Source organism: Rhinolophus sinicus, chromosome 16 (assembly GCF_057876585.1).
Source record: "Rhinolophus sinicus isolate RSI-liver-muscle chromosome 16, RSI-T2T, whole genome shotgun sequence".
Taxonomy (NCBI): Eukaryota; Metazoa; Chordata; class Mammalia; order Chiroptera; family Rhinolophidae; genus Rhinolophus; species Rhinolophus sinicus.
In genome coordinates, this window is record NC_142516.1 from 32,800,552 (window position 1) to 32,825,809 (window position 25,258).

At 46.2% G+C, this 25,258-nt stretch overlaps 1 protein-coding gene and 1 long non-coding RNA gene across 8 annotated transcripts in view; one reads left to right on the forward strand and one right to left on the reverse strand.

Moving 5' to 3' along the window:
* Positions 1 to 25,258, forward strand: part of FAM219A (family with sequence similarity 219 member A) — a 49,115-nt gene that overhangs the window by 19,222 nt on the left and 4,635 nt on the right. For 4 of the 7 annotated variants that reach the window (XM_019734584.3, XM_019734575.3, XM_019734568.3 and 1 more), the window contains exon 2: positions 22,557 to 22,656. In XM_019734584.3, coding sequence (XP_019590143.1) covers positions 22,557 to 22,656 — 100 coding nt within the window. The remainder of the gene's footprint in view (positions 1 to 22,556; positions 22,657 to 25,258) is intronic. The other 3 variants (XM_019734595.3, XM_019734599.3, XM_019734593.3) reach the window with 1 other exon arrangement.
* LOC141571147 (uncharacterized) overlaps positions 7,411 to 25,258 on the reverse strand; it is a 37,081-nt gene continuing 19,233 nt past the window's right edge. Inside the window, exon 3 of the long non-coding RNA XR_012495834.2 lies at positions 7,411 to 7,624. This is a non-coding gene — a long non-coding RNA (uncharacterized LOC141571147). The remainder of the gene's footprint in view (positions 7,625 to 25,258) is intronic.

Here is a 25,258-nt window from a genome sequence, read left to right on the forward strand (position 1 = left end):
GGAGCAAAGAGAACGAAAGATTTAGAAAGATGGGCATTGGAGCAGCCAGCCTGACTGGCAAATTTGGGCCATGTTGTTAAAACTATTGCCTGTCAGACTGAGGAGTTTTTAAGCGGTGGGAAGGGTCTAGAGCAAGGGAATACTGTGATCAGAGCAGTGTTGAATCCCCAGAGGAGTAACTTAAGAGTAATGCACAGGCTGAGTTGGAGGAAGAAGAAACAAGTTGGAGAAATGAGTGGGTTACCACTGCAGAGATCCTGGAATAAGTTGGTAAGGACCTGAAACAGGATGCTGGCTGAGAGAATGTAAACAAATAAATTAAATTTTAAAAAGATGAATGTTAGATGGTTTGAAGAAAGTGCTACCATACGTTCGTGATTAGTTTGCCAGAGGGATAAAGAGGAAGGAGGTGGGTCAAAATGACCCCCTAGGCAGGTCAAAAGGAGACAGGAGCCAACTTGAAAGGGCTCCCAGTGGCCAAAGCTGGAACCATTTGAGCAAACAAAACAAATAATGATAGTATTGGATTATAAACGCAAAAGAAAATAAATATGCATTAATCCATACTGATATAAATAAAAAATTGAATAAATGAATAAAGAAACTGGGAGAGGGACAAATTCTTTTTTTAGAATTATATTTTAATGAAATTTTTATTAAAATTTATTTAAAAGTTTTATTTGCAGAAAGAGTGAGGGAAATTTTAAAAATACTTTTAAGAACATCATAGTAATAATTGCTGCTGGCAAGATTTACTGATTGCTGAAACTAGTGGGTAAAACTTTAAGGAAAAACAAGCTATTTGTGTAGCCTATAAGAATCTCAACCAAAATATGTGTTAATTACTGTGGTAGTTTTAACATGTGTCCACAAATTCTTTGATACTTCTCCCTCTAGGAAGTGAAACTTAATTCTCCTCCCCATGATTATGGCCTAGACTTGGTGACTGGCTTCTGACTAATAGAATATGGTCAGAATAAGAGAAAAAAAGTAGATTTATAGTGGAGAAACCTGGCAAAGTTAACACATCCAGTGATAAGTCATATGCCACCTAATATGCTGTGATGCAAAGGACCCATTTCCTATATGGTATTCTTCCCCAAAATCCATAACCTCAGTCTAATCGTGGGAAAATATCGGGAGAATCCAAATTGGAGGAACATTCTAGAAAATGTCTACCCATTACTCTTCACAAGTCAAGGTCATGAAAGTCAAGAAAAGAGTGAAAAACTTAAGGAGACCATGGCGACATATTGACGAAGTGCAATATGGGTCCTGGAACAGAAAAAGAGATATTAATGGAAAAACTGGAGAAATTTGCATAAAGTCTGTAGTTTAGTGAATAATGTAGATTTGATCAACGTACCATGGTTCTGTAAGATGCTAACATTAGGGGAAGCTGGGTGAAGGGTCTACAAAGACTCTCTGCACTGTCCTTGTAACTCTTCTCTGCAAATATAAAATTATTTCACAATAAAAAGTTTTTTAAGTGATCCTCTATTTTTTTAGTTCACTTAACTGGGAAAATGGTTGTGCCCTTAATAAGAAAAGGGTAGTTACAAGGAAGAAGTAGGATGGAGGAGGGGTCTGATATCAGCAGAAGTAGTAGGCAGTTGCAATGTAGGTCTGGAGTTTGAGATATCAGAGCTAGAGATATAGATTTGGGAGTAAAACCCAAAGAAATATCACTTGAAATAATGAGTTTATATTATTGTTATATTTCCAGTGCCAGGAGAGAGCATGTGGAAGGAGCCAGTGACCACACTGAGGAGAGGATCTGTGTCTAGAGTCTGAGCAGAGAAACAGTAGGGAGGGTGATAAAAACAGATATGGATAGGATGTTTTCATAAAAGCCAAAGGAAAATAGAATTTCTAGAAGTATCTTGGTCAGTACTGTCCAATTATACTGGAAGGTGATGGGAGATCACCTGAGAAAAGACCATTGGATTTAAAGTAGGAGCTCAGGGCTGACCTCAAAGAGAGCAGTGTTAGTGAGCTGATGTGGAGAGCTGGGCTGGTAGACATGCGAATTAAATGGCCAGGACTCAGACAGTGAGGAAGCAGCCTTGCCCGCTGACAAGTAAATGGACTTCTTTGGGTACCAAGGGGAAGGAGCCCCTGGAGGAGGCTGGGACATCCCTGGGCAGAGAGGCAGAAAGTGCTGGGGCCCAAAGTTCGACAGGAGGAGAGAACCTTGACCAGAGGAAGTCTCTGCCATCTCCTGGCTACAGAACTCGGGCTGAAAGCTAGAAACCCTGGGTCAAGGACGGCTTTTTTTTCTTCCTGAGCTAGGAGGCCTTTCTGTTTCCCAAGTTCCAGCTTGTCCCCACTGTGGCCTAGAAAGTTAGGCGAGACAGGAAATGAAGTAAACTGAACTTATTCATCCTTTCTTCAGCTCTTATCTGAAATGGAAAATAATCCATGTTTTTAAATTAGGCATTAAACAGTATTACAGAATGATTTCTACGGGGAATATGTGTGTGTAATAAACACTCCCATTTATTGACTGCTTACCATATGGCAGGGACTGGGGTGAGCATTTTAATGTATACGTTATCCTACTTAATCTTTCTAACAACGCTATGAGATGGGCGTTATTATTTTCCTCGTGTTTGAGATGAAACACAGACCCAGAGAGGTTAGAAATTTGATCAAGATCACACAGATAAGTAAATGGCAGAGGGAGGACTTACTGCAAAACAAATACTTTCAACCACTGCATTATACTGCCTCCTTCTGACACTCGTGTGTGTGTGTGTGTGTGTCTGTGTGTCTGTGTGTGTACGTGTATGTGTGTATGTGTGTGCGTGTGTGTATGTGTGAGTATGTGTGTGCGTGTGTGTATGTGTGTATGTATGTGTGTATGTGTGAGTATGTGTGTGCGTGTGTGTATGTGTGTGTCTGTGTGTGTGTATGCACACACATACACGCACACACACAGCCAAGGACCAAGGCTATGTGCAAAGAGGTTAACATGAGATACAGCTCTGGATGTAGGATTTAGGGTGTTTTTTATATTCTTCTTTTGTTCTTATCTGGACTTTTTACAGCGATTATGTATTCCTCTTGAATTCAGAAAAATCAATATTTTGTTTTATTTACATAAGTTTGAAATTTGGGTGCTCTTTGCCAAATTTCTGTGATATCCATGATGGGAACAAAGCAGGTGCCTTCTGCTCAAATGCAGACAAAAGAGACACTACGTTCTCTGCAGTAGTACAGGCTCTGCAGTGACCGGATGGAGAATCTGGGGTGTGTGTGAGCACGTGTGTGCAGTGATGGCTGAGGTAAGGGGAGGAACTGTCTGAGGATGTGCCATAGTGAGAGTTCTCTCCTCCTCTATGGCCCCCTGGTCTCTGAGCCAGGCCCCTTTAGTCCTGAGCATCCAGAGGTACTGGGAGATATTTTTCACACACACCAAGGTCCTCAACTTCACCCTTTGTTGAAAATCTGGCAAATCTGGCCAGGGAGCCAGGCTGCTGGTGTGACGCCCAGGCTGCAGCCATAGAGAGTGATTGGAGTCATTCTGGAGTTACTTCAGGCCATGCAGGACATGGTCCAAGCAGGCAGTTGGTGTTAGGGATGAGCAGAGGGGAGCCAGCGGCATTTAAGGTTGGCATTAACCAACAGGCGAGGCTCTCGTCCGAAGCTGCCAAGGTCTCCAGGTGGAGGCAGTTCAGCACCCTGGACAGCTCCTAGAGGAGCCCTGTCCCTGCCAGGTCTGAAAAGCCTAGGTGCTCGAGTCTTTAAGGCCCTTGCGTATTTGATTTTAAACAGCTTCCCGCACATGTCTCTAGCTGTGAAAGGGCCTGCCCGCTTCTCTTTCCAAGATCAGCCCGATGGATCCAGGGACTTCCCCTTAAGCCCCTCCAGCCTCCGCCTCACCTCCTCCACCCCTTACACACACATTTAGCCTGACAGCTCTCTGTTGAGGTCACCATCACTCTGAAGGTGAAATAAACTGTCAAGATAACAATGTCATCTCCTGAGCTGTCCCTAGCCAGGGCCTGACACGCTGATACCTCAGAGCTATAGGACTCTGGGGGAGGAGAGTAAGAATCGTAGAACAAGGCAATGTGAAATGGGCCTTTTGTCTCTAATACTCCTGCACTGCCCTCTTCAACTTGAGAATGAGGGGTAGGAGGCCGGGGAAACTAAAGGAAAGCACTGAGCAGGTTTCAAGGCCTGGAGCGAGCCCTCATTGTACCTTCAGCCTGGCATTGGGAATACACTTGATTTAGAAATACCATTTTTTAGGGGAAGTGCGCTGACACAAGTTGGAAAGCGGCAGGTGTAGCAAATAGAAGCAGAAATGACACCAGTGAGTCTGGAGCCTCATAGCATGCCACCCCCCACCCCCCGCCCTGCACGTAGCCCCTAGACAGAGGAGCTAAATTAGCACTGTAAAAGGGTTTTCTTCCCAACTGCCCCAAATCATCTAGGAGAGGGGTGTGTGTGAGGAGTCTGGAAAGGCAGAGGAATCATCATCATCTACTCGGGACTGGATTTTCTAGTCGAAGTTTCCTCCTCTACCTCGAGGCCCCTTCCATGGCTAAATGAATCGGCACCAGCAAATGAGATTACTGTGCTCCCACTTTGATTTCCTGGGCCGGTGAGTGAAAAGGAAGGTAAGGCTGCCTGGATTGAGGCTGAGTGAAAACATTCAGGACCCCATCCCTCCCAAGCAGCCCTGCTCTGGGCCTTGTGCAAGGCCTTCCTCTATTGCTTTCTTCACCTCTTATATGCTCCTGCGTCCTCTACTGAAGGCTGTGTGAGCCTAAAGGCCATGACCTGCCATATACCTCAAAGAACTTCCTGGTCAAAGAAACAGATGCAAAAGCAATAAAGAAACCACCAGAGAACAGCTGCAGGCTCCCTCTCTTAGCACCAGCCAGTTATCATGGGACAGGGAAGGGCAGGGAGGAGAAAATAATGTTTGGTGTTTGCTAAGCTATGAGTGGACCTGTCAGAGTTTGAGCTGGAAGAGCTAGGGCTGCCCGGAACCCACCTGAAGAGGTGTAGCTGGCTAGCACTCCTGGAGATGGGAGCAGTAGCAATGTAGTAACTAGTTTAGGGGTGGAAAGATGCTTATAGGTCTGGATCCAGACTGTCCCTCAGCCTGGCCCCTCTCTTGCCTCTGGGAACAGTGTATTCCCGCTTCTAGGAGAGGCCCTTACAATGGGATTAAGTATAGGCTTTTGACACACAAGGAAGCCTGGAAAAGAAATGAGAACAGATGACTCTGGCAGATCCCAAGAGAGTTGTTTGTGTTGGTTTTTGTTCAAGTAGAACAGGTCTAACCTCAGCCAGAGCTTGCTTTGGCCTATTCTCTTGGGCAAAGGTGCCCCCCACCCCCGCCCCATGTTTGCCTTCTTTACAGCAGATGCTCTGCAGTCATTATTTTATTTAGGAGCAGTGATTATGTGACCACAAACCTTACTAAATTGAATACAATCCTGAGCATTCAGAAGGAGAAACAGTTCAGGGCTCAGGGGAGGGAGCAGCTGGCTGGAAAGAAGGGCCCATGAATTCTAATCCCATGGCTGCCATCTGGCATTGACCTGGGACAACTCATTTATTTTCTGCCCTGGAGGCTCTTTCTAGAATCTCAGGATCTGAATAAAAACAGACCTGAGAGCTCAGAGAGTGAAATGACCTGTCTAGACTCTCAAAGTCAGTGCAGTTCACAGGCAAAACGAATCCACAGGCCCTACTCTCCAGCCAGAGGTTGTGTTTACTGTTCAAGGAGGTTTCTTGTGTTTTCCTTTGCCATCTCCTTGCCCTTCTGTCTGAACTCCCAAAAGCTCCCCTGCCTTGGGCAGTGCGCTGCCTGGTAAACATGCTTGTAAGCCCCACATTGTCAAAAAGCACTTTGAACAGACAAAATACAGCCCCACCCCATTTCCCTCCAAAGGGTTTTCTGATGGTTTGGATTCCAAGCTGGCTGCCTACTCACAGTAAGAGTTGGACCTTACTCATTTAATGGCGGGAGTCTATATTTGATCTGCAAGCAAAATCAGAGTCTGGCCGTTGAGTCACAAAAAAAGCTGTCTGCTCAGCTGCTGATTAGTCCCCGCGAGAAGTTGACCTGGGGTTGAGCTGCTGCTTTGGCCATGTACCTTAAGTGAGGTTTTAATTAGGCCAAGCCTCCAAGTAAGCAAGTAAGTGAGGGTTTGCGGGACTCTTGCTTTGGCTGTTCTCCAGAATAACTTCCTGGAAAGTACTCGTGCAGCCCTTGGCCAGAGTCTTACATAGATAGAGTGGTGCTACAAAGCACACAATGCAACATCTGTCTGGGACACAATTAGACAAGGCCCTGGCACGGCACGGCAGGCCACCGGCCTTTTGCCACCTCTCTGTTACAGAAAGATCCTTGCTGTGTCTTCAAACCAAGTAGAAGGAAATCTGTCTGTCTGTTATCAGATTATGGCCCTTGACTCTCTGTGCTAGGCACTGGGAGGGTACAGTGGGGACAGGCACGGTCCCTGCCTTTACACACATTTCTTAAACAAATACATTATACAAATAACCATTCAAGTAAAATTTGATAAGTGTATGAAAGAAATGTATGGGGGGAAGGGAAGGGACTGTGAGAATATATTAGAGAAGGGCCTAACCTAGCCTGGTATTGATGGAAAACTTTTAAGGGGTAATGTGTCAGCCGAGGCCAGAAGGACGAGGAAGATCTAGCCATGAGGTGAGAAGGCTCTTGGTGCTTCATCAGGAGCAAAGAAGACTGGTGATAAAAGTGTAATAAGGCAGAGGAGGCGTGCATGAGATGAGGTTGGGGAAACGGAAGGCAAGACAAGGGACTGTTTTGCCACTATTCTTAGCTCCAGCTGAATGACTTCTTTCAAAAAAGGCTAGTGGAGACCCACCCAAACTGCCACGGCATGGCCCCAGGGGAGGCTGGTGCCTGTTCCATCTTCCTAGCACAGGAGACTCTCACCAGAACGGTCAGGGGAGGCACTTCGAACCCCATTCTGGTGTTTACACAGGGGAAGGAGCAGCTGGCTGGAAAGAAGGGCCCGTCAATTCTAATCCCAGGGCTGCCATCTGGCCCTGGTGAGCCTCTCCTGCCTTCAGCCCATCCTTGCCCACACTTCCTAAGAAATAACAGACCAGCCGTGATGGAGTGGTCCTCACCTGGCAGCACACCTTGAGGAGGGAGGAGGGAGGAGGCAAGAAAGACTAGGCATTTGCTTTCCCCACATATCCTCTCTGTATGTTTTTCCATCGCTTTGAACTGTTTATTAATACATGACAGAAACCATTTCCCTATTTAGATGGCTCCACTGGGAATTCCACACCATCACCCCCGTCCTGAGGTAGATAAAAAAAAACATCAGTTTTCAAGATTTCATACTTGGATTTCAGAAACGAAATTACATTACTACCTCCGGTGAGACGGCGCCATGGCCTGTTCCTATCTGTGCGCTCCCGGCACAGCAGGCCGATAACATCAGCATGTCGGAACAGCTCATCCAGACCATTTGCAGCTGGCTGGAGCCGGGCCAGAAGGGGGTGGGTGGCCAGATTCTCTCAATGCAGAGCAGCCCAGGGTTCACTGGAGACTGGGATCCAGGATTTGGGGGTTCTTTCCACAGACCATCAGTTCTCCTATCTGTAGAGAGAAAACTCGTCTTCGTCCCACCTAGATGGAACAAGGAGTTGAAAATCGCTCTCCTAAACATTGGAATAGGAGAAAATCACTGAGACTCCAATGCTCAGGTTTTCATTGGAGTGAAAGATGGAAGGGAATAGGGGGGAAGAGTGGAAGTCATGACATGAACAAAGCAAGTTCCTACTGCCTGTGAAATTAGGTGTCCACATAAAAGCCAAAATATGCCTGGAAATGATTATTCTGTGCTTCACGGAAGCCCAGATGTGAGGCCTTATAACTAACCTTCTGACTGCTACAAGGTTGTGGAATGAAGAGAAAGCATTGTTCTCCTGCCAGGAAACATAGGAACTTTTGGAGTTTCCTTTCTAATTGTAACCAAGATTTATTTAACTCTACAGAATGAGCATCCTTTCAAAAAAAAAAAAAAAAACCAAATCAGCTTATTGGGCTATTTCAAAAGCATTAAATACCATAAAACTTTCATTCAACTCTGGCAGCATTCCCAGGCCTATTTTTGTAAATAGCCAAACACAGTCTCTTCATCCCCAAAACATGATTTTTTTAAAAAGCAGTAGGCCCCCAAGGTCAAGATTTTGAGAACACTCAGTCTAACCACACTGAGGTCGCCAGTCCTCTGCCTGAGTGCAGACCTGACTTTCCCGGACCTCAGGACCCTGCCCCTCACCCACAGGTTCTGATGTTTGAGTACAGGAGACAGAAGAAGTAGGTTCTATCCCAACTCTAACTGTACATTTCTTAACTCTTCTCGCAGTGGAAGCGTGCAGTTACTGACTCCATTACTATACCTGAGGGATGGATTCATGATGCAATCAAGTGATTCTTTAGTTTTCATTGTTTGTTTGTTTTTACAGGAAAGTATGAATGAAGGCTTGTAAAGTGACAAGTCATGATCACATAATCACCATCGCTCGGAGTATAGGTTCCCATGTTGAGTCTGCTGGATGTTCATAATTGGAGGAGCAGGATTTTTCTAGAAAACTCCCAATGCAGCCTGCTCCCCTGTTTCCTGCATTCCCAGGCTGCTCCTGCTACATCTGCGCAGGCCTCCTGCCCCAAGGACTAGAAGCCCAGGCAGAGTCTTTGCTGCTTTTTTCCGTCGCCAGGGAAGGGCTATCAGGCGACTGGGGTGCAGCCAGAACTATCCCCCTCTCTGCTTGGTGTTACTCCGAGGTTGGCCAGGTCCTGGTCAGCTCCCTTGCCTTCAGCCCACCCTTGCCCACACTGCCTAAGAAATAGCAGACCTGCCATGATGTCTGGACCATGGCTGGACTTCTCTACTGGAGGGCTTCTCTCTGTGGGGAGTCTCAAGCCTCTTAAGGCTCAGTCCGTAATTGTTAAGAACAAAATAAAATTTTTGCTGAAATATCAGCAAACCAGAGAATAGTGTGTCTTGAGTTCTCTTTCTTGATGTCTTCAAACAACTGATGCTTCTTTGCTGGCTCTTTCCCCTACCCTCAACCATCCTTCACTCTCTCCCATCATGTAAAAGCCCCTCCAAGACTCTGATTCTGGTTTCTCCTTGTCTTTCATTATCCTGCTCAAAACCTTGCCCTTCCCAAACATCCGGGACACCAGCCTCTCCTTGGTCCCGTCTCTCTGACCACGGCTGTCAATCTTCTCCTACCACTTCAGTGTCAGTGTTCCCAAGTTCTTTCCTCTGACTCTTCATATTTATAGACATACACACACCCCTGCACAAAACCAAAATCATTAGAACTTGCTCTTATTTCTGTTTCTCAGTCTCATTTGGTGGCGTCATACCGTGTTTCCCCGAAAATGAGACCTAGCTGAACCATCAGCTCTAATGCGTCTTTTGGAGCAAAAATTAATATAAGACTCGGTCTTATTTTAATGTAATATAATACTGGGTATAATATAATATAATATAATACAATACAATACCAGGTCTTATATTAATTTTTGCTCCAAAAGATGCATTAGAGCTGATGGTCCAGCTAGGTCTTATTTTCAGGAAACACGGCAGTTCATCCACTCACCTGAGCCCGGAGAAAACCTGGGATCATCTTTGCTCCGGTCTTTTCCTTCAAACCCAGATCCAGTCAGTCACTGAGCTCTGGCAATTTGACCTCGATGTGTTTTTCTTCTTCATCCCCTTTTCTCCAACCCCACTGCCTGCCTTTTTCAAGCTTTTATCACCTCTTTCAATACCTCTTATCTGGTCTCCCTGCCTACAGTTTAATCATTCCTTCCCATTCTCTCCACACTGCTCCCAGAGTGATCTGTCTATATAAATCTAACAGTGGGCTTAAAATTCTTCAATAGCTCCCCATTATTTCCAGTTCAAGTCCAATGCCCAGAACATGACTTATAAAGCCCTTCATGATATTAAGCCTTCCTCCTGTTCTAGTCTCATCACCTGCTACTTCACCCCCTACCATTTGACGTTCCAGCAAAATCGAGCTATTCCTTTTGCCTACTGTATAGCCATGCATGTCTTACTCCCCACTCTTTTCTTTCCTTTTTGTTTCATTTCTTTTCATTCCCTATTCCTTTCTTCATCTGGTTCACTTCTGCCTCCTATTCATCCTTCATGCCTCCGCTTTCTTTGGAGAAGTCTTCCCTAATTCCTCAGGGTGGGATAGGTGCTTCTGTCCTGTGTACCTACAATACTTTATGCAAACCTCTGTTCTAGCACTAGGCGTGTTATTAAAATTATCTGCTTATTCATTTACCTTACTCACTGGCCTCTTCATTAGCAGAGATCATATTATCTTTGTATCTGCAGCACCCATTATAATGCTTAAAATATAATTGCCCCTAAAATGTGGGACCAGAACTGAATTTTGGTGGCTGAGACTTTTCATCTCCTTTTCTTGTACTATCCTCTGCTTTTCTCTCCAGGGCTCAGCAGCCTGAGTTTCCAATGCTTTTTCTGGCTTGCTGCTTCCTGCCAGTGTCTCTGTCTTTCTCTGCATCTTGAGTTGACTGCTTCAGTGGCTCCAATATTTCCTTCCTATGGAGAACTCATTGATCAGGATGTTGGTGATCAGAAAGCAGCCATCATTTTCTAAAGAGGAGCTCCAAGTGTGTACTAAGCACTGGAGATATGATTAGACTAGTTCCATAGTCCCACAGTTGTGTAGTTCTGATATGTTGTTAATTTTATGACTTTATCTGATGTCTGAGGAGGGGGTGAGCTAAAAGAAATGAGCAAATTAGATTCAAATCCTAGTGTACCACCTTCAAGGTAAGACTTTGAACGTGTTACTTTATACAACCTGGTTCTTCACTTTTAAAATGGGAACGGTATTTACCTTACTTGGTCTTCTAGGAGGATCGAATGAGGTAATGAAGTATATAAAGCATGCAGCACCGCAGCTGCACATATAGTAGGTGTTCGAGCAATACGATCTAAATGATTACATTCCACACCTGGGCTAAGCTGTTCTGAACTACTCCCTGCCGAGGCCCAGCCAGAGCTCTTAGCAGAGCGGCCTCCCCAGCATGAGCGGTAGGTGGTTCCCCTACATTCTCCCCACCAAACCAGTGTCCTCTTTCTGCAGTGAGACTGGAACCAGGTTTGGGCAGCGAGCTCTTTGCGGGGCTGTCGGGTGGTGTGAGTGGCGAGCGGCTGGCCTAGAGCCCACTATGCAGTGTGGTCCCTGTATGCAGAGCATTGGTATCACCGGGGAGCTTGTAGGAACTGCAGACACTCCGGACTCTCTGAATCAGACTCTGCACTTCGACAGTAGCCCTAGACGTATGTTAATGTTTAACACGCGCTATCCTGGTGATGCATAGGTAGGCTGAGCAGATGTAGAAGACGTAGGCCGTGCAGGTATGTCAGCTGGAGAGAAATGAAGGCTGCACGGGCAGGGAGGAGCTGGGGGAGGTGTGCTCCGAGCAAAGGGGGTGTTCATCGGAGGTGCGGGCTGCAGAGCCGTCGGGGGCTCTTTGGGTGCTTGTTGGTCATTAGTTGATTCGTGGCCCCTTTCTATGGATGGCTCAGGGATGAGGTTGTACCCTTGAGTTAGGCACTCAGTGTCACTGTACCAGCCAGAGTGAGCAGGTAGGCAAGGAAAGGCTCTCTACCACCCTGACCGGGTATCCCAGGACCATCGGGCTTAGTAGATAGGAATTGTTTCCCTGGAGAGATACATAACCAGCAAGTAGCTGGCTTCATGGCTGAAAAACTTGCCTGGAACTTGTGCTAGGCTAGAATCTCCCCTCTCCTCTCCTCTTTCCCCACCAACTGGTTTTCTCTCTCTCTCTCTCTCTCTCTCTCTCTCTCTCTCTCTCTCTCTCTCTCTCTCTCTCACACACACACACACACACAGACTTCTCAGTTAACTCTTTCCTTCCCCTCTCTGACCTCTCTCACTCCTAGATTGGGCCCTGCACCCCCAGGAGCCCTTAGCGTTGACCTCCCTGCTGCTGCACAAAGCAGGCCTGTGAGAGTGATGCTGGCCCGAGGCGTGGTTAAAGACAACGAGAGTTTATTTCACCAGAGCCACATATCTCTACCTTAAGCACTCAGGATTCTGAATCACTGTTTGCCTTCACAATAAAAACATTTCCCAGACACCCACCAAGAGCCTCTTGACCCTTCTCTGTGGGAGACTTGTTTGTGCATCTCAGTGGTAAAAGAAAGCCCCTGCTGTACTCAGCCCACCCCATTTCTGTATTTGACCCACCAGAAATGGGATGGGCTGAGTGCCTTGCGGCAGAGTAAGGGTTGTAGAAGCAGCAGCAGCAGCAGCAGCAACTAAAAGTAGTAAGAATAGAGTCTAGCCCCAGAGCTGAGCCAGTCATTGCTCTAAATCCTCTTGCCAAAGTACCCAGTTACCTATTACCCAGACTTCTGGTTTAACCAGGCTTCTGCCCAGGCCTGACCACCCTTCACGCTTTCCTGCCTCTCAGGTTCCTCTCTCTACCTTAAATATGCTAGTTTGTGTGCCTATAAGCTCCCCACTTTTAGATTAAAGTCTTCTTGGCAAGAATTATGTCTTGGTGTTTTTCTCTCCCCAAAGTACACTGTGCCCTGCTTGCCCCTTGCTGGTGTTCAGTGAATATCAAGCTTTTTTAATACGTGATGAGCGCACCGATGTTTAATTATTGGGAGGACAAAAAGGAAAGACTAGAAGACTGCTCTGGATAGAGAGCTAAGCTTTAGAGCTGCAAGTTGTCTGTGAGCAAAAAGTGGGGCTTGCCAGGTGTAATGGAGGTTAGACAGTTAGGAGAAGCTGAAAAGGAGAGGACAGGAAAGACAGGAAATGCCACAGAGGGGAGAAGCTGTTTGATACCAGCCCTCCAAGTCCCTTATCTGTTGCGGACAAGTAGCTCTTTACTCTTCCAAGGCTGGAGGAAAGGGATTAGAGGTGGCAGCTCTGTGAAAGCATCCCATGGACTGCCAGACTGTTACTTGGCTTTCCTGGGAAATCAAGGAGTCCAAAAGATTTATAAACCAGTGCAGGCCAGGTGCAGTTCTTTGAGTAATTGAAATTATCGAAATCCTCAGGTGATATTTAGGGCCAAGATCTAGACGGGGATCTATAAGTCAGTCTGGCCCAAAGCAAACATCAGTGTCCGCTAATACTTCTCCTGCTTCAGCGTCCTACCATAGGCAGGGCTGGGCCATCCGTCTCAAGGACTCTCCAACCAAATGCCCTTTATGGATGATTCCTGGATAGCATCTCTCCTGTGTCCTATGCCTCCTTCCTTACCGTGGGGAACTGGAATCCACATCCTGGAAGGGAACAGAAAGCTCCTCTGGACGATGCTCCCTGAAGCTGTTAGCCCTGAACATCTGCTTGCCTGCTTCCCCTCCTTTGGGCCCTGCCTAAGGGGTACCCCAAGTAAAATGCCTCAAGAAACTCAAGCCAGAATCCCCTGGCGCCTCCAGCTCCCTTGGTTTTAGAATCATTTCCCTTCTCATATGAAAGTCCTCACCCCAAGTCTGTTGGGTGAGCCTGAATAAAAGGAGAGGGAAAGGGGCTGCTTCCTCTCCGCCACGCACCCTCACACCCTCACACCATTTTCTTCTGCCTCAGGCCCTGCCAATCATTTTTTTTTTTCTTTTTCCATTTTTCTATTGTGGTGAAACATACATTTACCATTGTTGACCTATTTTTAAAGAAGTTTACACCTTCACCCCTTTCTCCGTTAAGTGAGATGGTCTTTTCCTAAAGAGGTTGAAATGTCGGTGGGGGGGAGAGCAGAAGGATGTGGGGCTCATAAACCTTTTAGGTCACAAGACTGTCTCTGCCAACTGTTTTTCTAGCTGGTCTAAAGTAAGGCAGGAGCCTCCTCAATATCTGGCTTAAGTGTGGGGATGAAGGGCCTGTGCCAAGCCAGGCCTCCCAGAGGAACCAAAGTTTCTCAATTTCTGGCTCCGGCTCCTGCTTCTTGGGTCATAAGGCGTGTCCCCCAGGCCTTTATGCACAAGCTTCCCCCAAGCCACAGCTGCTACAGTGGGTGTCCCTGAGTTGATCTGTCCTATATCACAAATGAAGGTTTTTTGGTTACAGGGAACAGGAATAAATAGCCAATATCAATCTAGGACAAGCAGTCCTCACCAGGAAGAAGGCAGGAAAGGATTCTAAGTCTTTTTTAAAACTCACTGGTCCCTCATCTACCAATTTCAAAATGAATCCAGTTCTTTGCCTAGTACTAGCCTCATGTCTTATACCATCCTTTTCTCTCTGTTTCTGAGTAGCTATTTTTGAAAAATAAATAATGGGTAAGGGAATAGGAGCGGCCACTCCCACTGGGATAGCTCCAGAACCATTTGGCTAATTCTCCCACCCCACATCTGAAAGCAAGGGCGACTCACTCTGCGAAGTTTGCCTTATGGCTCTGCAATTCCACTCATCGTTCCCACAGCACAGGCCAAGGTGGCATGGTGGCCAGCCACGTGGCAGCACTGGTGCTCCATTGAGAGCCTTTCTCAAGCTTCAGTGTAACAAAGCCTTGTCTCATTTTGTTTTTAATTGGTGGCCTCAAGTCAGGAGCATTTTGTCTGGCAAGTGATGCCCAGAGGAAATTCTATTCTTTGAAAGAAGATTCCCCAGAGGGAACCAGGTAAATAAGGACTGGAGTAGAGCTCTCTTAGAAGATAATGGAGAGATGTGATGACCTGCAATTCCCTGGCACTCAGTGAAAAATAAAATATTAAAAACCAGCTATAGTTCTTAGTCATGACTGGAGGCATTGTAAATGGGAACAATCCTTTGGGAAAGCAGTTTGGCAATATGTATCAAGAATCTTAAAAATGTTCATGTTTTTGACTTCCTAATTCTACTTGATGTAGGAAATGATCCTGAAAGTAAATATATATAGATTTCAGTGTAGCATTATTTATAATAGTGAAAATTTACAAATAACCTGAATGTCTAATATAAATGAATGGTTAAAAAGTCATTATATATCCCCTCTATGAATATCATGCAGCCATTAAACTGATGGTTACAAAACTACATAAAAATATGGTAAGTTGATTATGTTCTAATACTGATTTTTAAAAATACAGAATATAAGATACAGTGTGATTTTTTTTTTTCCTTTAAATGTTGTTTTATGCACATGTGTTAGTTGGTCCTCTGGGGTTACAGGAACAAAATCCAACTCAAGCTAGTTTGAGCTAAAAGGGAAACTAGACTATAAGAACATTTGGGTTTCTCATAGTGTCTGAGGGCAGACATGTAGGCAAGGGCAGGGCAAGTTCTAGAACCAGAACCTGAAACCTAGGGAGGACATTCTCTGTCTCTTGTGTTTACTTCTTTCTGAACATCAGCTTTATTCTTGCTCCTTGCCCAATGGCTTTCTCTGCTACCTAATCCACAGTCTTGAGCTTTACATCTCCCTTTAGTCCCACTTCCCAATTCTGGGGAGTCTCTGATTGGCTCCACCTGGTCCAAGCAGGGGTGGGAGCACGTAGAACCAACATTGTACCTGGAGGCCCAGCCCCTATGACCGTGAAGACAGGAGCAGCACCAACTCCCAGAGAGGGGAGACCGCAGTGTTCCTACTGTGGTACACACACAAGACTCAAATACACTAGAACATTAATGGGGGTTGTCTCAAAGTGGTGAAACTAAAGGTGATTTTTTAAAGTTTTAGCATGTATTACTTTATAAGAGACATCTATTAAACTTGCTGTGGCCACAGTTGTTCCTAGGCCTAGGGTCAGCAGCACCTTCCTCCATTTTGGTTCCCCCATTGACCACCTCCACAAAGATACTAAAGCTCAGCGGTACTTCTTTGGGGTAATGAATTCTATCCTAGGAACTGTTGAAGGAGACATAAAATCCTCAGCTACTCGCAGAGCCAATTTGAGTTCTCAAACTCTAGCCCTAGCAAAAGAACCTTTTCCACTTCTCTCCTTTGGACTTTACTTTGTCCCAGAATGCCCTGCAGAATTGTGGTATATATAAAGAAAGAGTGCTTTCTGCCTCTGCATTCTGCTGCCAGCCCCCACTCCAGTTCTGGAAAAAAGAGCGGACATTCAGTGTTCTGACTTTTTTTTAAATTGAGTCTTCTCTTAGAGAAAAAACTGGAAGATTGAGGAGATTTAAACTGATGGAAGAGGCCTCTCTGAACTGGGCAGGGTCCTCTGCCGCCTCTCCCAAAGTCAGGCCTTCATAGATTTTTCTCCAGCTTTTCTGTTCTTCCTCTCTTTGTAAGAACTACTAACAACATTTGGAGAGACTGTCTCTCCTATGTTTCCAAGATTCTTCTCCAAATATCCCCAAAAAAACCTTATCCCCTGTGAGAGGTCTTTGTCCTTTCCTTTAAGTGGGACCACTAAGAGTCTTAATATGTCCCAAAGGACAGAGGTCCTGGAGAAGGCGAGGGGGGGAATAAAAGTGGGATCTGCCCAACAAATGAACTCGGGAAATGGGACTCAGGACTTCAGGTCAGACCACAGAGTAAGAGCTGTCATTGTCCAAATGATTCTCATGTTGAGATGTAGAGTGAGAAACAGATGGCAATGCCTTAGAGGCTGAATGAACAGCCATCGGGAGGGAAGTAGAGAGGTCTAACCAAAGCCTAGATTGCTACTGAATATTCTTGAACAGAAGATTATGTTTCTGCCCAGCCTTTCATTGGGCAGAAAGGCATTGAGTTGTATTGTCTGTATCTCCCTCTACAATATATCCAAACACGCTTATCCCCACGTACTTCCAAAAGATGTTTTGGGAGAGTGGCATAACCCTGAACAGGGTGACCATAGCCGCAGGTAGTTTCTGAGCTGACCACTGGACAAATTGTGACAGAAACAGAGTTGGTATTTGATACCCTATCGTGCTGTGCTCACCTATGAGAGTGGTCTGAGCTTCAGGTCTTCCCTGCTTTCCTGTTTCATTATCAGCACTATCTTCCTGGCCCTGTTCCTGGTGTAGGTCTGTCCTACTTCCTGCTTTCGCCCAGGGTGACTGAACAGGGTATAAATATAACATTATTCTAGAAGTAGCCTTTCAGCATCTCACAACTCAGAACTGCCTCTGCCAGCTGCCTTCTAAAACTAGAGGAAAATTCATGTGTGTTCAGCAAAGAAAGTTTAGATAATGTTTGTACAAGCACTCTGCTTCTTCATACCTCATTCTAAATCCATTTCAAGTTCCATCTTCTTGAGAATTAATGCTTGGAGGTGAGGACAGAGGTTGCCTTTCCTGTAGAGAAGCTAACATGGAATCATGTCTCTACCCTGAATCACCCCTGCTCAGGCCACAAGACAAAGGAAGAATTGTTCAGCACCGCGGAGAGCGCCTTCCCCCGGCATCAAGGTCAAGGGTGGGGGAAAGATGAGAATTTGTAGCTAGGAGCCCAAACAGAATGATCTGCCACTGCTGGCCAGCCACCAAGTATCCCTCTTTTCCCCCATCCTCTTAGTATTCAACCCTTTCTTTTAGCTAATTAGGCTTTTAAGAATGAATTTCCTTAACTTTCCAACCATCTTTCTGCCTCCATGTTATCTGCATCCCCTACCCATTTCACCTCCCTTCCATTTCAGTAAGGAGCCATCTTCCTCTGGTCCAAGGTTCTGGTTCCATCTCTTCTTGATTCCTCAAAGACCATACCATCAAACATCTTTTCTACCCAGCTTCTTTCCCCTCAGTCTAGGGCAGTGGTATTCCCCAGCTCCAAAGAAATCCTTCAACTCCGAAGCCCCCTCTGGCTGTCATTTATTCTCATTTCTTCCCTCATCAGTCTGGCTCCTTGAAAGAATAGCCTGTGTCCCTACTCTACTTCCTCATCTCCTATTTCCTCCTAAATCCCCTGTAATCTGGGCTCTGTTCCTACCCTTCAATTAAAACCGTATTTGCTGAAGCCACCTATGACTTCCTTATTTCTAAATATTGTCTTTATCTTATAAACCCAACCGTTTATTTGACACTGTTGATTTCTTCCATCTTGAAACTCTACTTGAATGGCTTCCTAGATCTTTTCCTACATCTCATCTTTCAGCTTCTACTGTCTATTTCTTCCACTCATTTCCTAAGGTTCGATGTGCCCCAGGGCTCCATCCTTGGTTCTTGTCTTATTTCACTCTGCCCAGTCTCTCTGAGGGGTTTATTCTTCTCCGTAGCTTCTGTCACCACCAGCCCTAACCTCTTTCCCAATATCCCAAACTTCAAATGCTACTGACTAATGATATCATCTCGGTATCCAAAAAGATACCTCAAAACTCAACATGTCCCAAACTGAACTCATCTGTTTTTTCCTGGCAGTGTCGCTGTGCCTTCTCCTGCATTGTCTGTCTTAGTAATTAGTCCCCTATTCCTAATTACTCCAGACAGAAAACTGGAATGTCTGGACATCTACATTTTATCTCTAAAGTCTGCCAATTCTACCCCTTTAACATTCTCCTTTCTGTCCTTTTAAGTTCTGCTTCTGCTTCGTTCTGGTCCCCGTCATCTCTTGTTGGCCCTGTTGCAGTAGTTTCCTAATTATCCTCACCTCCAGTCTTATTCCCCTGCCATCCAGCTTTTACCTGGCTATCAGACGGTCCTTCTACATCTAAAATCTGGTCATGTTACTCTCCTGCTTCCTTGGTTCCCCATTATTTTCTGAGTAAAGAAGAAAATCAAGGCCCATCTTCCACCATGACCTGAGCCCTTCTGACCCTACAACTTTATCTCCTGCCAATTTTCATCATACCTTCTAGGTTTCAACTGTAACAAAATACTGACTGTTCCTTGAATCTGCAATGCTAGTTTTATGCTTTAGGGCCTTTGTAGATATTCCCTGAATGTCCTTTCTCCTTCCTCTTAACTGGTAAACCAGTGTTTTTGAAATCTTTTCAAGTGACTTCCTCTGTGAAGTTTTCTCTGACCAGCCTCCCTTTGTCACTTTCTGTCTACTTTTCTATGGCTCGTTACCTTTATTTACTGGTAGCTCCTTAAGGATGGGCCTATTTTCTGTTTATCTTTATGAGTCCCAGGCCTTAAATAAGTGAGGGAAATGCAGCATCGTGGAGTGAGGAGAGGAGTCAGAATACCCCCTTGGTCAGGCCCCTCCTCACCCTGTGGAGAGAGGATCTTTTCCAGAGATACCTCCCCACATAAACCAGAGCTGCAGCTTTGAACTAGTCACTCCCAAGGCACTCTGTCTATGATTGTGTGGGCCTCACAGAACATGTACTAATAACAACTTTATAGCTAGCACAGATATAGTGCTCAGTATGTATTATACTAAGTACAATTCTAAGTGCTTATATGTGTTAACAAACTTTAGCCTCACAAGAACCTTTGACATAGATATTAGTCCCATTTTACAGATGAGGAAACTGAAGCCCAGATCACATAGCTAGTAAATGGAGGAACTGGAATTTATAAAAAGAATGGGTTACTATGTTGATATTTGTTGTAGTTGGTGATAGTTATCCAGCATGTCACTATATTGTTTTCTCTACTTTTGTGTCAGTTTAATAATTTGTATAATAAAATGTTTTTTAAAGATTAAATTAAATCAGTGGACTTTAACTTTTTCTTTAAGCAACACAACTCTTTCTCCAACCAAATTCTTGTGGAAAGGCTGATATGTAAATGAAATAAGTTGCTCCCTGCTTGCACTCAGCTCCACTCAAGGCACAGGGTTCAGGGAACAGTTTAATGAAAAGCACTGGACCAGACTAACTCTAAGGATTCTTCTGGCCCTTTTGCCTTCCTCTAGTTATATTGGCTTTGCACTGGCTATTAGCCTGTATATCCTGTCCCATAAACAGTGAGACTGGGCTATTAATCATTTCTACAGTCGGTGGAGAATTTGTTTGAAGGGTTGCAGAAACATGGGTTGCTATTAGAGATGCATTTCCATGTCTGTCTCTGCTTAGTGTTTATTAATAATCTTGCTAATCCCCACTCTAGTTTCCGGATCTAACTCCTATCAGATGTCCTTGGGGGGCATTTTAAATTCTCCCTGATTTCTTGGAGCCAGACACTTCCTTCTGCCTGGATTCCTCTCTGATACTTATATTCATGAATATTTCCCATTTAATCTCCCTGATTACATTTCCATGTGATCGTCATGGTGTACTGGCTGTATTTCTCAGGGAAGACGTGCAGGAAACCCATAGTGAAGGCTTGAGTTTGCAGGCACAGTGCCAGAGATCTTCATTCTTGCCACTCAGATGGCTTTCTATCATGGACAGTGACAGGGGAGGTGCTGGACGGCGGGCTTTGCCTGGAACCTCTCAGTCTAGGGCTTTGTACCCTGGCTCATGACCCGAAGGGATTAGCTGTTTCAGTCAGAGATCAAATGGCACCAGGACCCTCCCAGTGGCCTTGCGGGCCACATGTGGGTCCCTGTGACCAGAGTTGCTCAACAGCTTCCCAGCCCCCGTCAGGCCCTGTCCTTCCTGTGGTCTCCCTCCAATGTTACCATTGCTGCCAAGTACCTCCAGCCTGAGAGAAGAAACTGATGAACTCAGCGGCATTGAGGAGGGACAAGCTGGCCCCAAGTGCCTAAGGGTTCATGTTTTAAAAGTCAACCCAGGGAAAGGACAGTGGCGTTTAACACTCCCATGGGGTAGATGGGGAGGAGGGTTACAGAGATGAATGATTGGGAGGCCATAGATGTAGAAGTCACCAGTGTAAACATGTTAACCCAAACTGTAGGAGATATCAGGGTTCCCCAAAGAGAGAGAGGAGGCCTGAGGGCAGAACCCTGCAGAGGAGACAAAAGGGCTATGGGAGGAGACAGAAATGAGTATCCCGAAAGCCAGCAGAGGAAACCATTTCCAAATGGATGTGGTATGTGTGGCATGTGACAAATGCTATAGAAAAAGTAATGTGACTAAGGAAATTGGAAATGTGCCCGTGCTTCCCCGTAGGCTCCCATAGGATGTTGATGGGCTTCACCCTTTAAGAAGCCCTCCCTCAGGCTGCTTTGGGAGTGAGCCCTTCCTGTGGCCTCAGGGGACAGCCAGAGCCCAGCTGTCAAGTCACCCCCTCTCTTGCCCGTAGCACCTGCCGAGGCTGTTTTGGCAGCAGAGAGGAGTGTGAGGGCCACTAGAGGCCTGCTGCTCCACGTCTGCAGGGCCAGGTCGGCACGAAGTCTCCCGAGGAGGAGCTGAGCCGGGGAGGCAGAGGAGGACGGCTGGAAAGGCTTGTGGCATGGGAAGTCACCTGACATGCAGCCACTGCAGCACCCGAACTTTTCTGAGCAGAGCTTCCTGCCCCGTCCCCCACAACTACAGCTAAGGGGTGGGGGTCAGAGCAGAGGACAGAAGCCCAGGTTCTGCCCTCAGGAACTCACAAACCACTGTGGCAACACCACCCACCGAGGGCCTTGCACTCTGGGTAGCCTGAAGGAACACAGAGAAGGTCAGGATTTCCCTCCCAAACATTCTAGACTTTTCCCTTTGCCCTTAGTGACAAGCATGTTTTCATTCCCACTGCCTCATTCTAAAGGAAGCAAAAGCCACCATAATGGTTACATATCCTTCCTTTGCTGGGTCACCAGCAGCCTCTCAGATCCCTGGCCTGACACTGTGGGGCCAGTCCTGGAGCATTCTACCTGCCTTTCTGCCTGCTCTCTGCATCCCTAGAAACAGAACAGGTGCAGGCTGGGATCCACTCTGCAAACCGCAGACCTTGGGCTTGCCACTCTGTGCTCCCAGGCAGACGCCTTGGATGGCAGCACCCATATCAGTGGATCCATCAGTTTCTCAGGAAGACTGTGAATGACTCCAGCCCCTTCCAACTGCCTGAGGCAGGGTGGGCCAGGGCCCTGGATCTTATAGCAGAGGTTTGGGGTGTTTTGGAGGGAATAGTGAGGCTAGATTAGTGAACAGTACAGGACTAAATGGCCATCAGTTGATTTGTCATTACATTTGTCTTCTCACCTACTATACCCAGCCAAACTTTCAGGTTCTCCCAGGAGATACTCTTTAGGACTCATCTGTGAAAAGAAAAAGTCCTCAGGAGAACTCTTTTTGTCTGATGGCTGCAGCTTTGAAGTCTGGCCTGGCTTGTCCTGTCAGTTCTCTAGATCCTGTCAAGGGACCTGTCCAGTGTGAGGGAAAACAGAGGGAGAAGGCCTCTCTTAGGGAGCACCTACTCTGACCTTAATGCAGACTTAAACTCACGGGAACCTAGAAAGACCATTGCAAACAAGTACACAGGAAGGCCCCTGCGGAGCAGGTGACTAGTATGGGAGGTTAGAGAAGGAGGTCCTGTGAGTTTAAGGAATCACGGTGGGCTTTCTGGGGGAGGCTGGATCACACAGAACTTTAAAGACAGACACCCAGGTGGGTGTAAGTGGGACCGAGATCCTTGGCTCTTCTATCTTGTGTAGGATTTTCCTCCCAGGGTGGATGGGTCTACCCCTCCCTCCCTGAATTTCCTGCCTGCTGCCAGGGGTGAATGTCCTCGGAGGCCCAGGGGAGCAGCTCCCTATGTTTACTTCCTAACAACTCCCTGTCTCTCTGCTTCCCCCGCCCACCCAGGACCCAGCCGCTGCCTCCATCTCAGACGGAGACTGTGACGCCCGGGAGGGTGAGTCAGTAGCCATGAATTACAAACCATCCCCGCTCCAGGTGAAGTTGGGTGAGTGTGTCTGGCGGGTGAGGGAGATGTGGGGAGTAGGCAAGGTGCACTGGGCTGGGTCTGCAATGAGGTACCACAGATAAACCAACTCAGCCTACACGAGTCTGACTCAGGCCACCCAGCCATTGGCACTGCCAGGCACCTTATCTCCTGCATGGCAAAAAGGGAAGTTACAGTTCTCTTAGTAAACCCAAATCTCTCCTCCCCCTTCCAGGGTCACCTTTCCTTTGGGATTTGTCTCATGTCCGCTCTGAAGTCAGCTTATGCTGCAGCCTGCTCTCTCGGCTTCCAACCGCTGCCTATAGCTCCTTGCACTTGCTGTTCTACCTTATCCTAGGCCGAACACTGCCCTTCTCCCTTCAGGAACCAAAATTTTGCTCACCCAAGGCTGCTGCATATAACATACTTTTACTAAAAATTTGGTTTCATGAAGAGAAATTACAACACAGTACATCTAGGAAAGAGTTTACAATTAAGTACAGGTCACTGCTGTCCTTCAAAACGCCGCTGCCATCCCTGCCACCCTCCTGTTCACCTTTCTCCTCAGGCCCCAGCTGCCCACCAAACACTGGACCCCTCCTCTGTCCTAAGAGGCCTTTCCCATCTATTCTAACACCTCTCCCTCTGCAGCTGCTAGGACTCCTTCTCAAGAGTTTGTTCTTTTATTCCGATTTTTTCTTTTTAACCTTGCTTCTCTCCTTCCAGACCACATCCAGTGAGCCCCTCAGGCTGTTTTTCTAAACTAGAGAGCAGTTATCTCAGTGGAATTTGTTCATCTTCCCAAGACACCAAACTCAAACAGCAGCCAGTTTTATTTATTGTTGTTTAATTCACCAGTACAAATATTTTCACAAGTGTAACTTCTCCTTTTACTCTCCCCTCTCACATGCTCCCCCTGAGATCATCATTCCAAACATTTAGTTTTTCTAGTTTTGTTTTGTATTTAGCAAAAGTGGTATCATACTGTATACATTTTCTGAAACTGTTTTTGTGTTTGTTTTCTACTTAATGCCTTCCAATGTCAGCATATAGAGAATGACTTCATTCTTTTAAATGGTTGCATAGTATACACTGTAGTTTGGTTTTGCCAGTTTATTGTTTGCACTTTTTCACTATTTCAAACAATTCCAACATGCTTTTAAAGAGACACTTTTTTTTCCCCCTCCCCATTACATTACCACCAAAGCTTCTCATGAAAATTCACATTGTCCCTGTTGCACTAAGGAAAATCACCACCACGACCAGGAACTTTAGGGCAACTTGCACCCCCTAGAGGCTTGGAGTAGTAATGGCAGCTGCTGCCTGCTGGAAAAAGGCTGGAAGAAAACTGGAGTCAGATGAATAGTGGCAAAGAAAGAGGGTCAGGGACTGGGAAATGAGAGACTCAGAGACACAGCAGTCAGGGGAAATGCCAGAGTCACAGTAGCTGAAAATGCCCATCCATTCCTCCTCTCTGGAACTTGTGGTTATTTTATGAGAGCTTTCCCCTCGCATCCCTCTCCACCCAAAAATCCCTTTCCCTACATCTGAACTTGACTTGAGATGAGTAGGAAAAGGTAGACAGGCATCCTCCAGGGCCTAGACAGCTACTGGCTACTTGTAACAGAGCCACATGCTGGGCAGTGGGTCACCTGGTGGCCAGCCCCATGAATCTGGTAGGCTCTGGAGCCTTGAAGAACTCAGAGGCTGGCAGAGGAGTCAGAAGTATAACCAGAGGGGCCGGCGGATGGCTGTTGGTTAGAGTGCGAGCTCTGAACAACAAGGTTGCCGGTTCAATTCCCACATGGGATGGTGGGCTGCGCCCCCTGCAACTAAAGATTGAAAACGGCGACTGGATGTGGAGCTGAGCTACACCCTCCACAACTAGATTGAAGGACAACGATGGAATTGATGTGCCCTGGAGAAACACAGTTCCCCAATAAAAAAATGTTTTTTTAATTAAAAAAACCCCACGGTATTTATTTTAAAAAAAAACAAGTATAACCAGAGAGGCTCCCCCAGCCTTTTGCTTCTTACCCTGCCAGCCCTCTTTTGCCCCTCCGACTCCACAACTTTCAGTGGCTCCTTTTCCTTCCTTATTAATCCCAGACTCCTCTATCTGGCATTCAAGGCCATGCTCCGAGTTTGTAATCAGAGGGAGACCCCAGCCCTTTAGCACAGGACCTGGGATGGGTGACACAGATTTTGTTGTTAAATAAATGGCTGAATAAACATATCCTACTTTTCCAACTTGTCCTTCTTTACTCCTCCATCCCATCCAGATCCACACTTATTATGCTCACTTCTGAAGGCATTTTTTGTATACACTATCCCTCCTTTCTAGAATGCCCTCCTCTCTCCAGCTCAAGGTGTCACCTGCAGGCATCCCTGACTGCTCCATCCTTCTGCTCCATCTCTTCCTCTCCAGCCTTTCTCTGGTATCAAGTACATACTAACTGTTCCACATGGGAGTATAACTCCTGGAAGACAGGAGTCGGCCTCTTCCGGTTGCCCCTAACTATCTGCCTCGGGTTGTGCAGGGCCAAGTAACTGTCTCCATGGAGCAGAGGACCTGGAGTTGGGATCCCTGCCATAGTTCCTAGAGAAGCAAGGGGTTTCACCA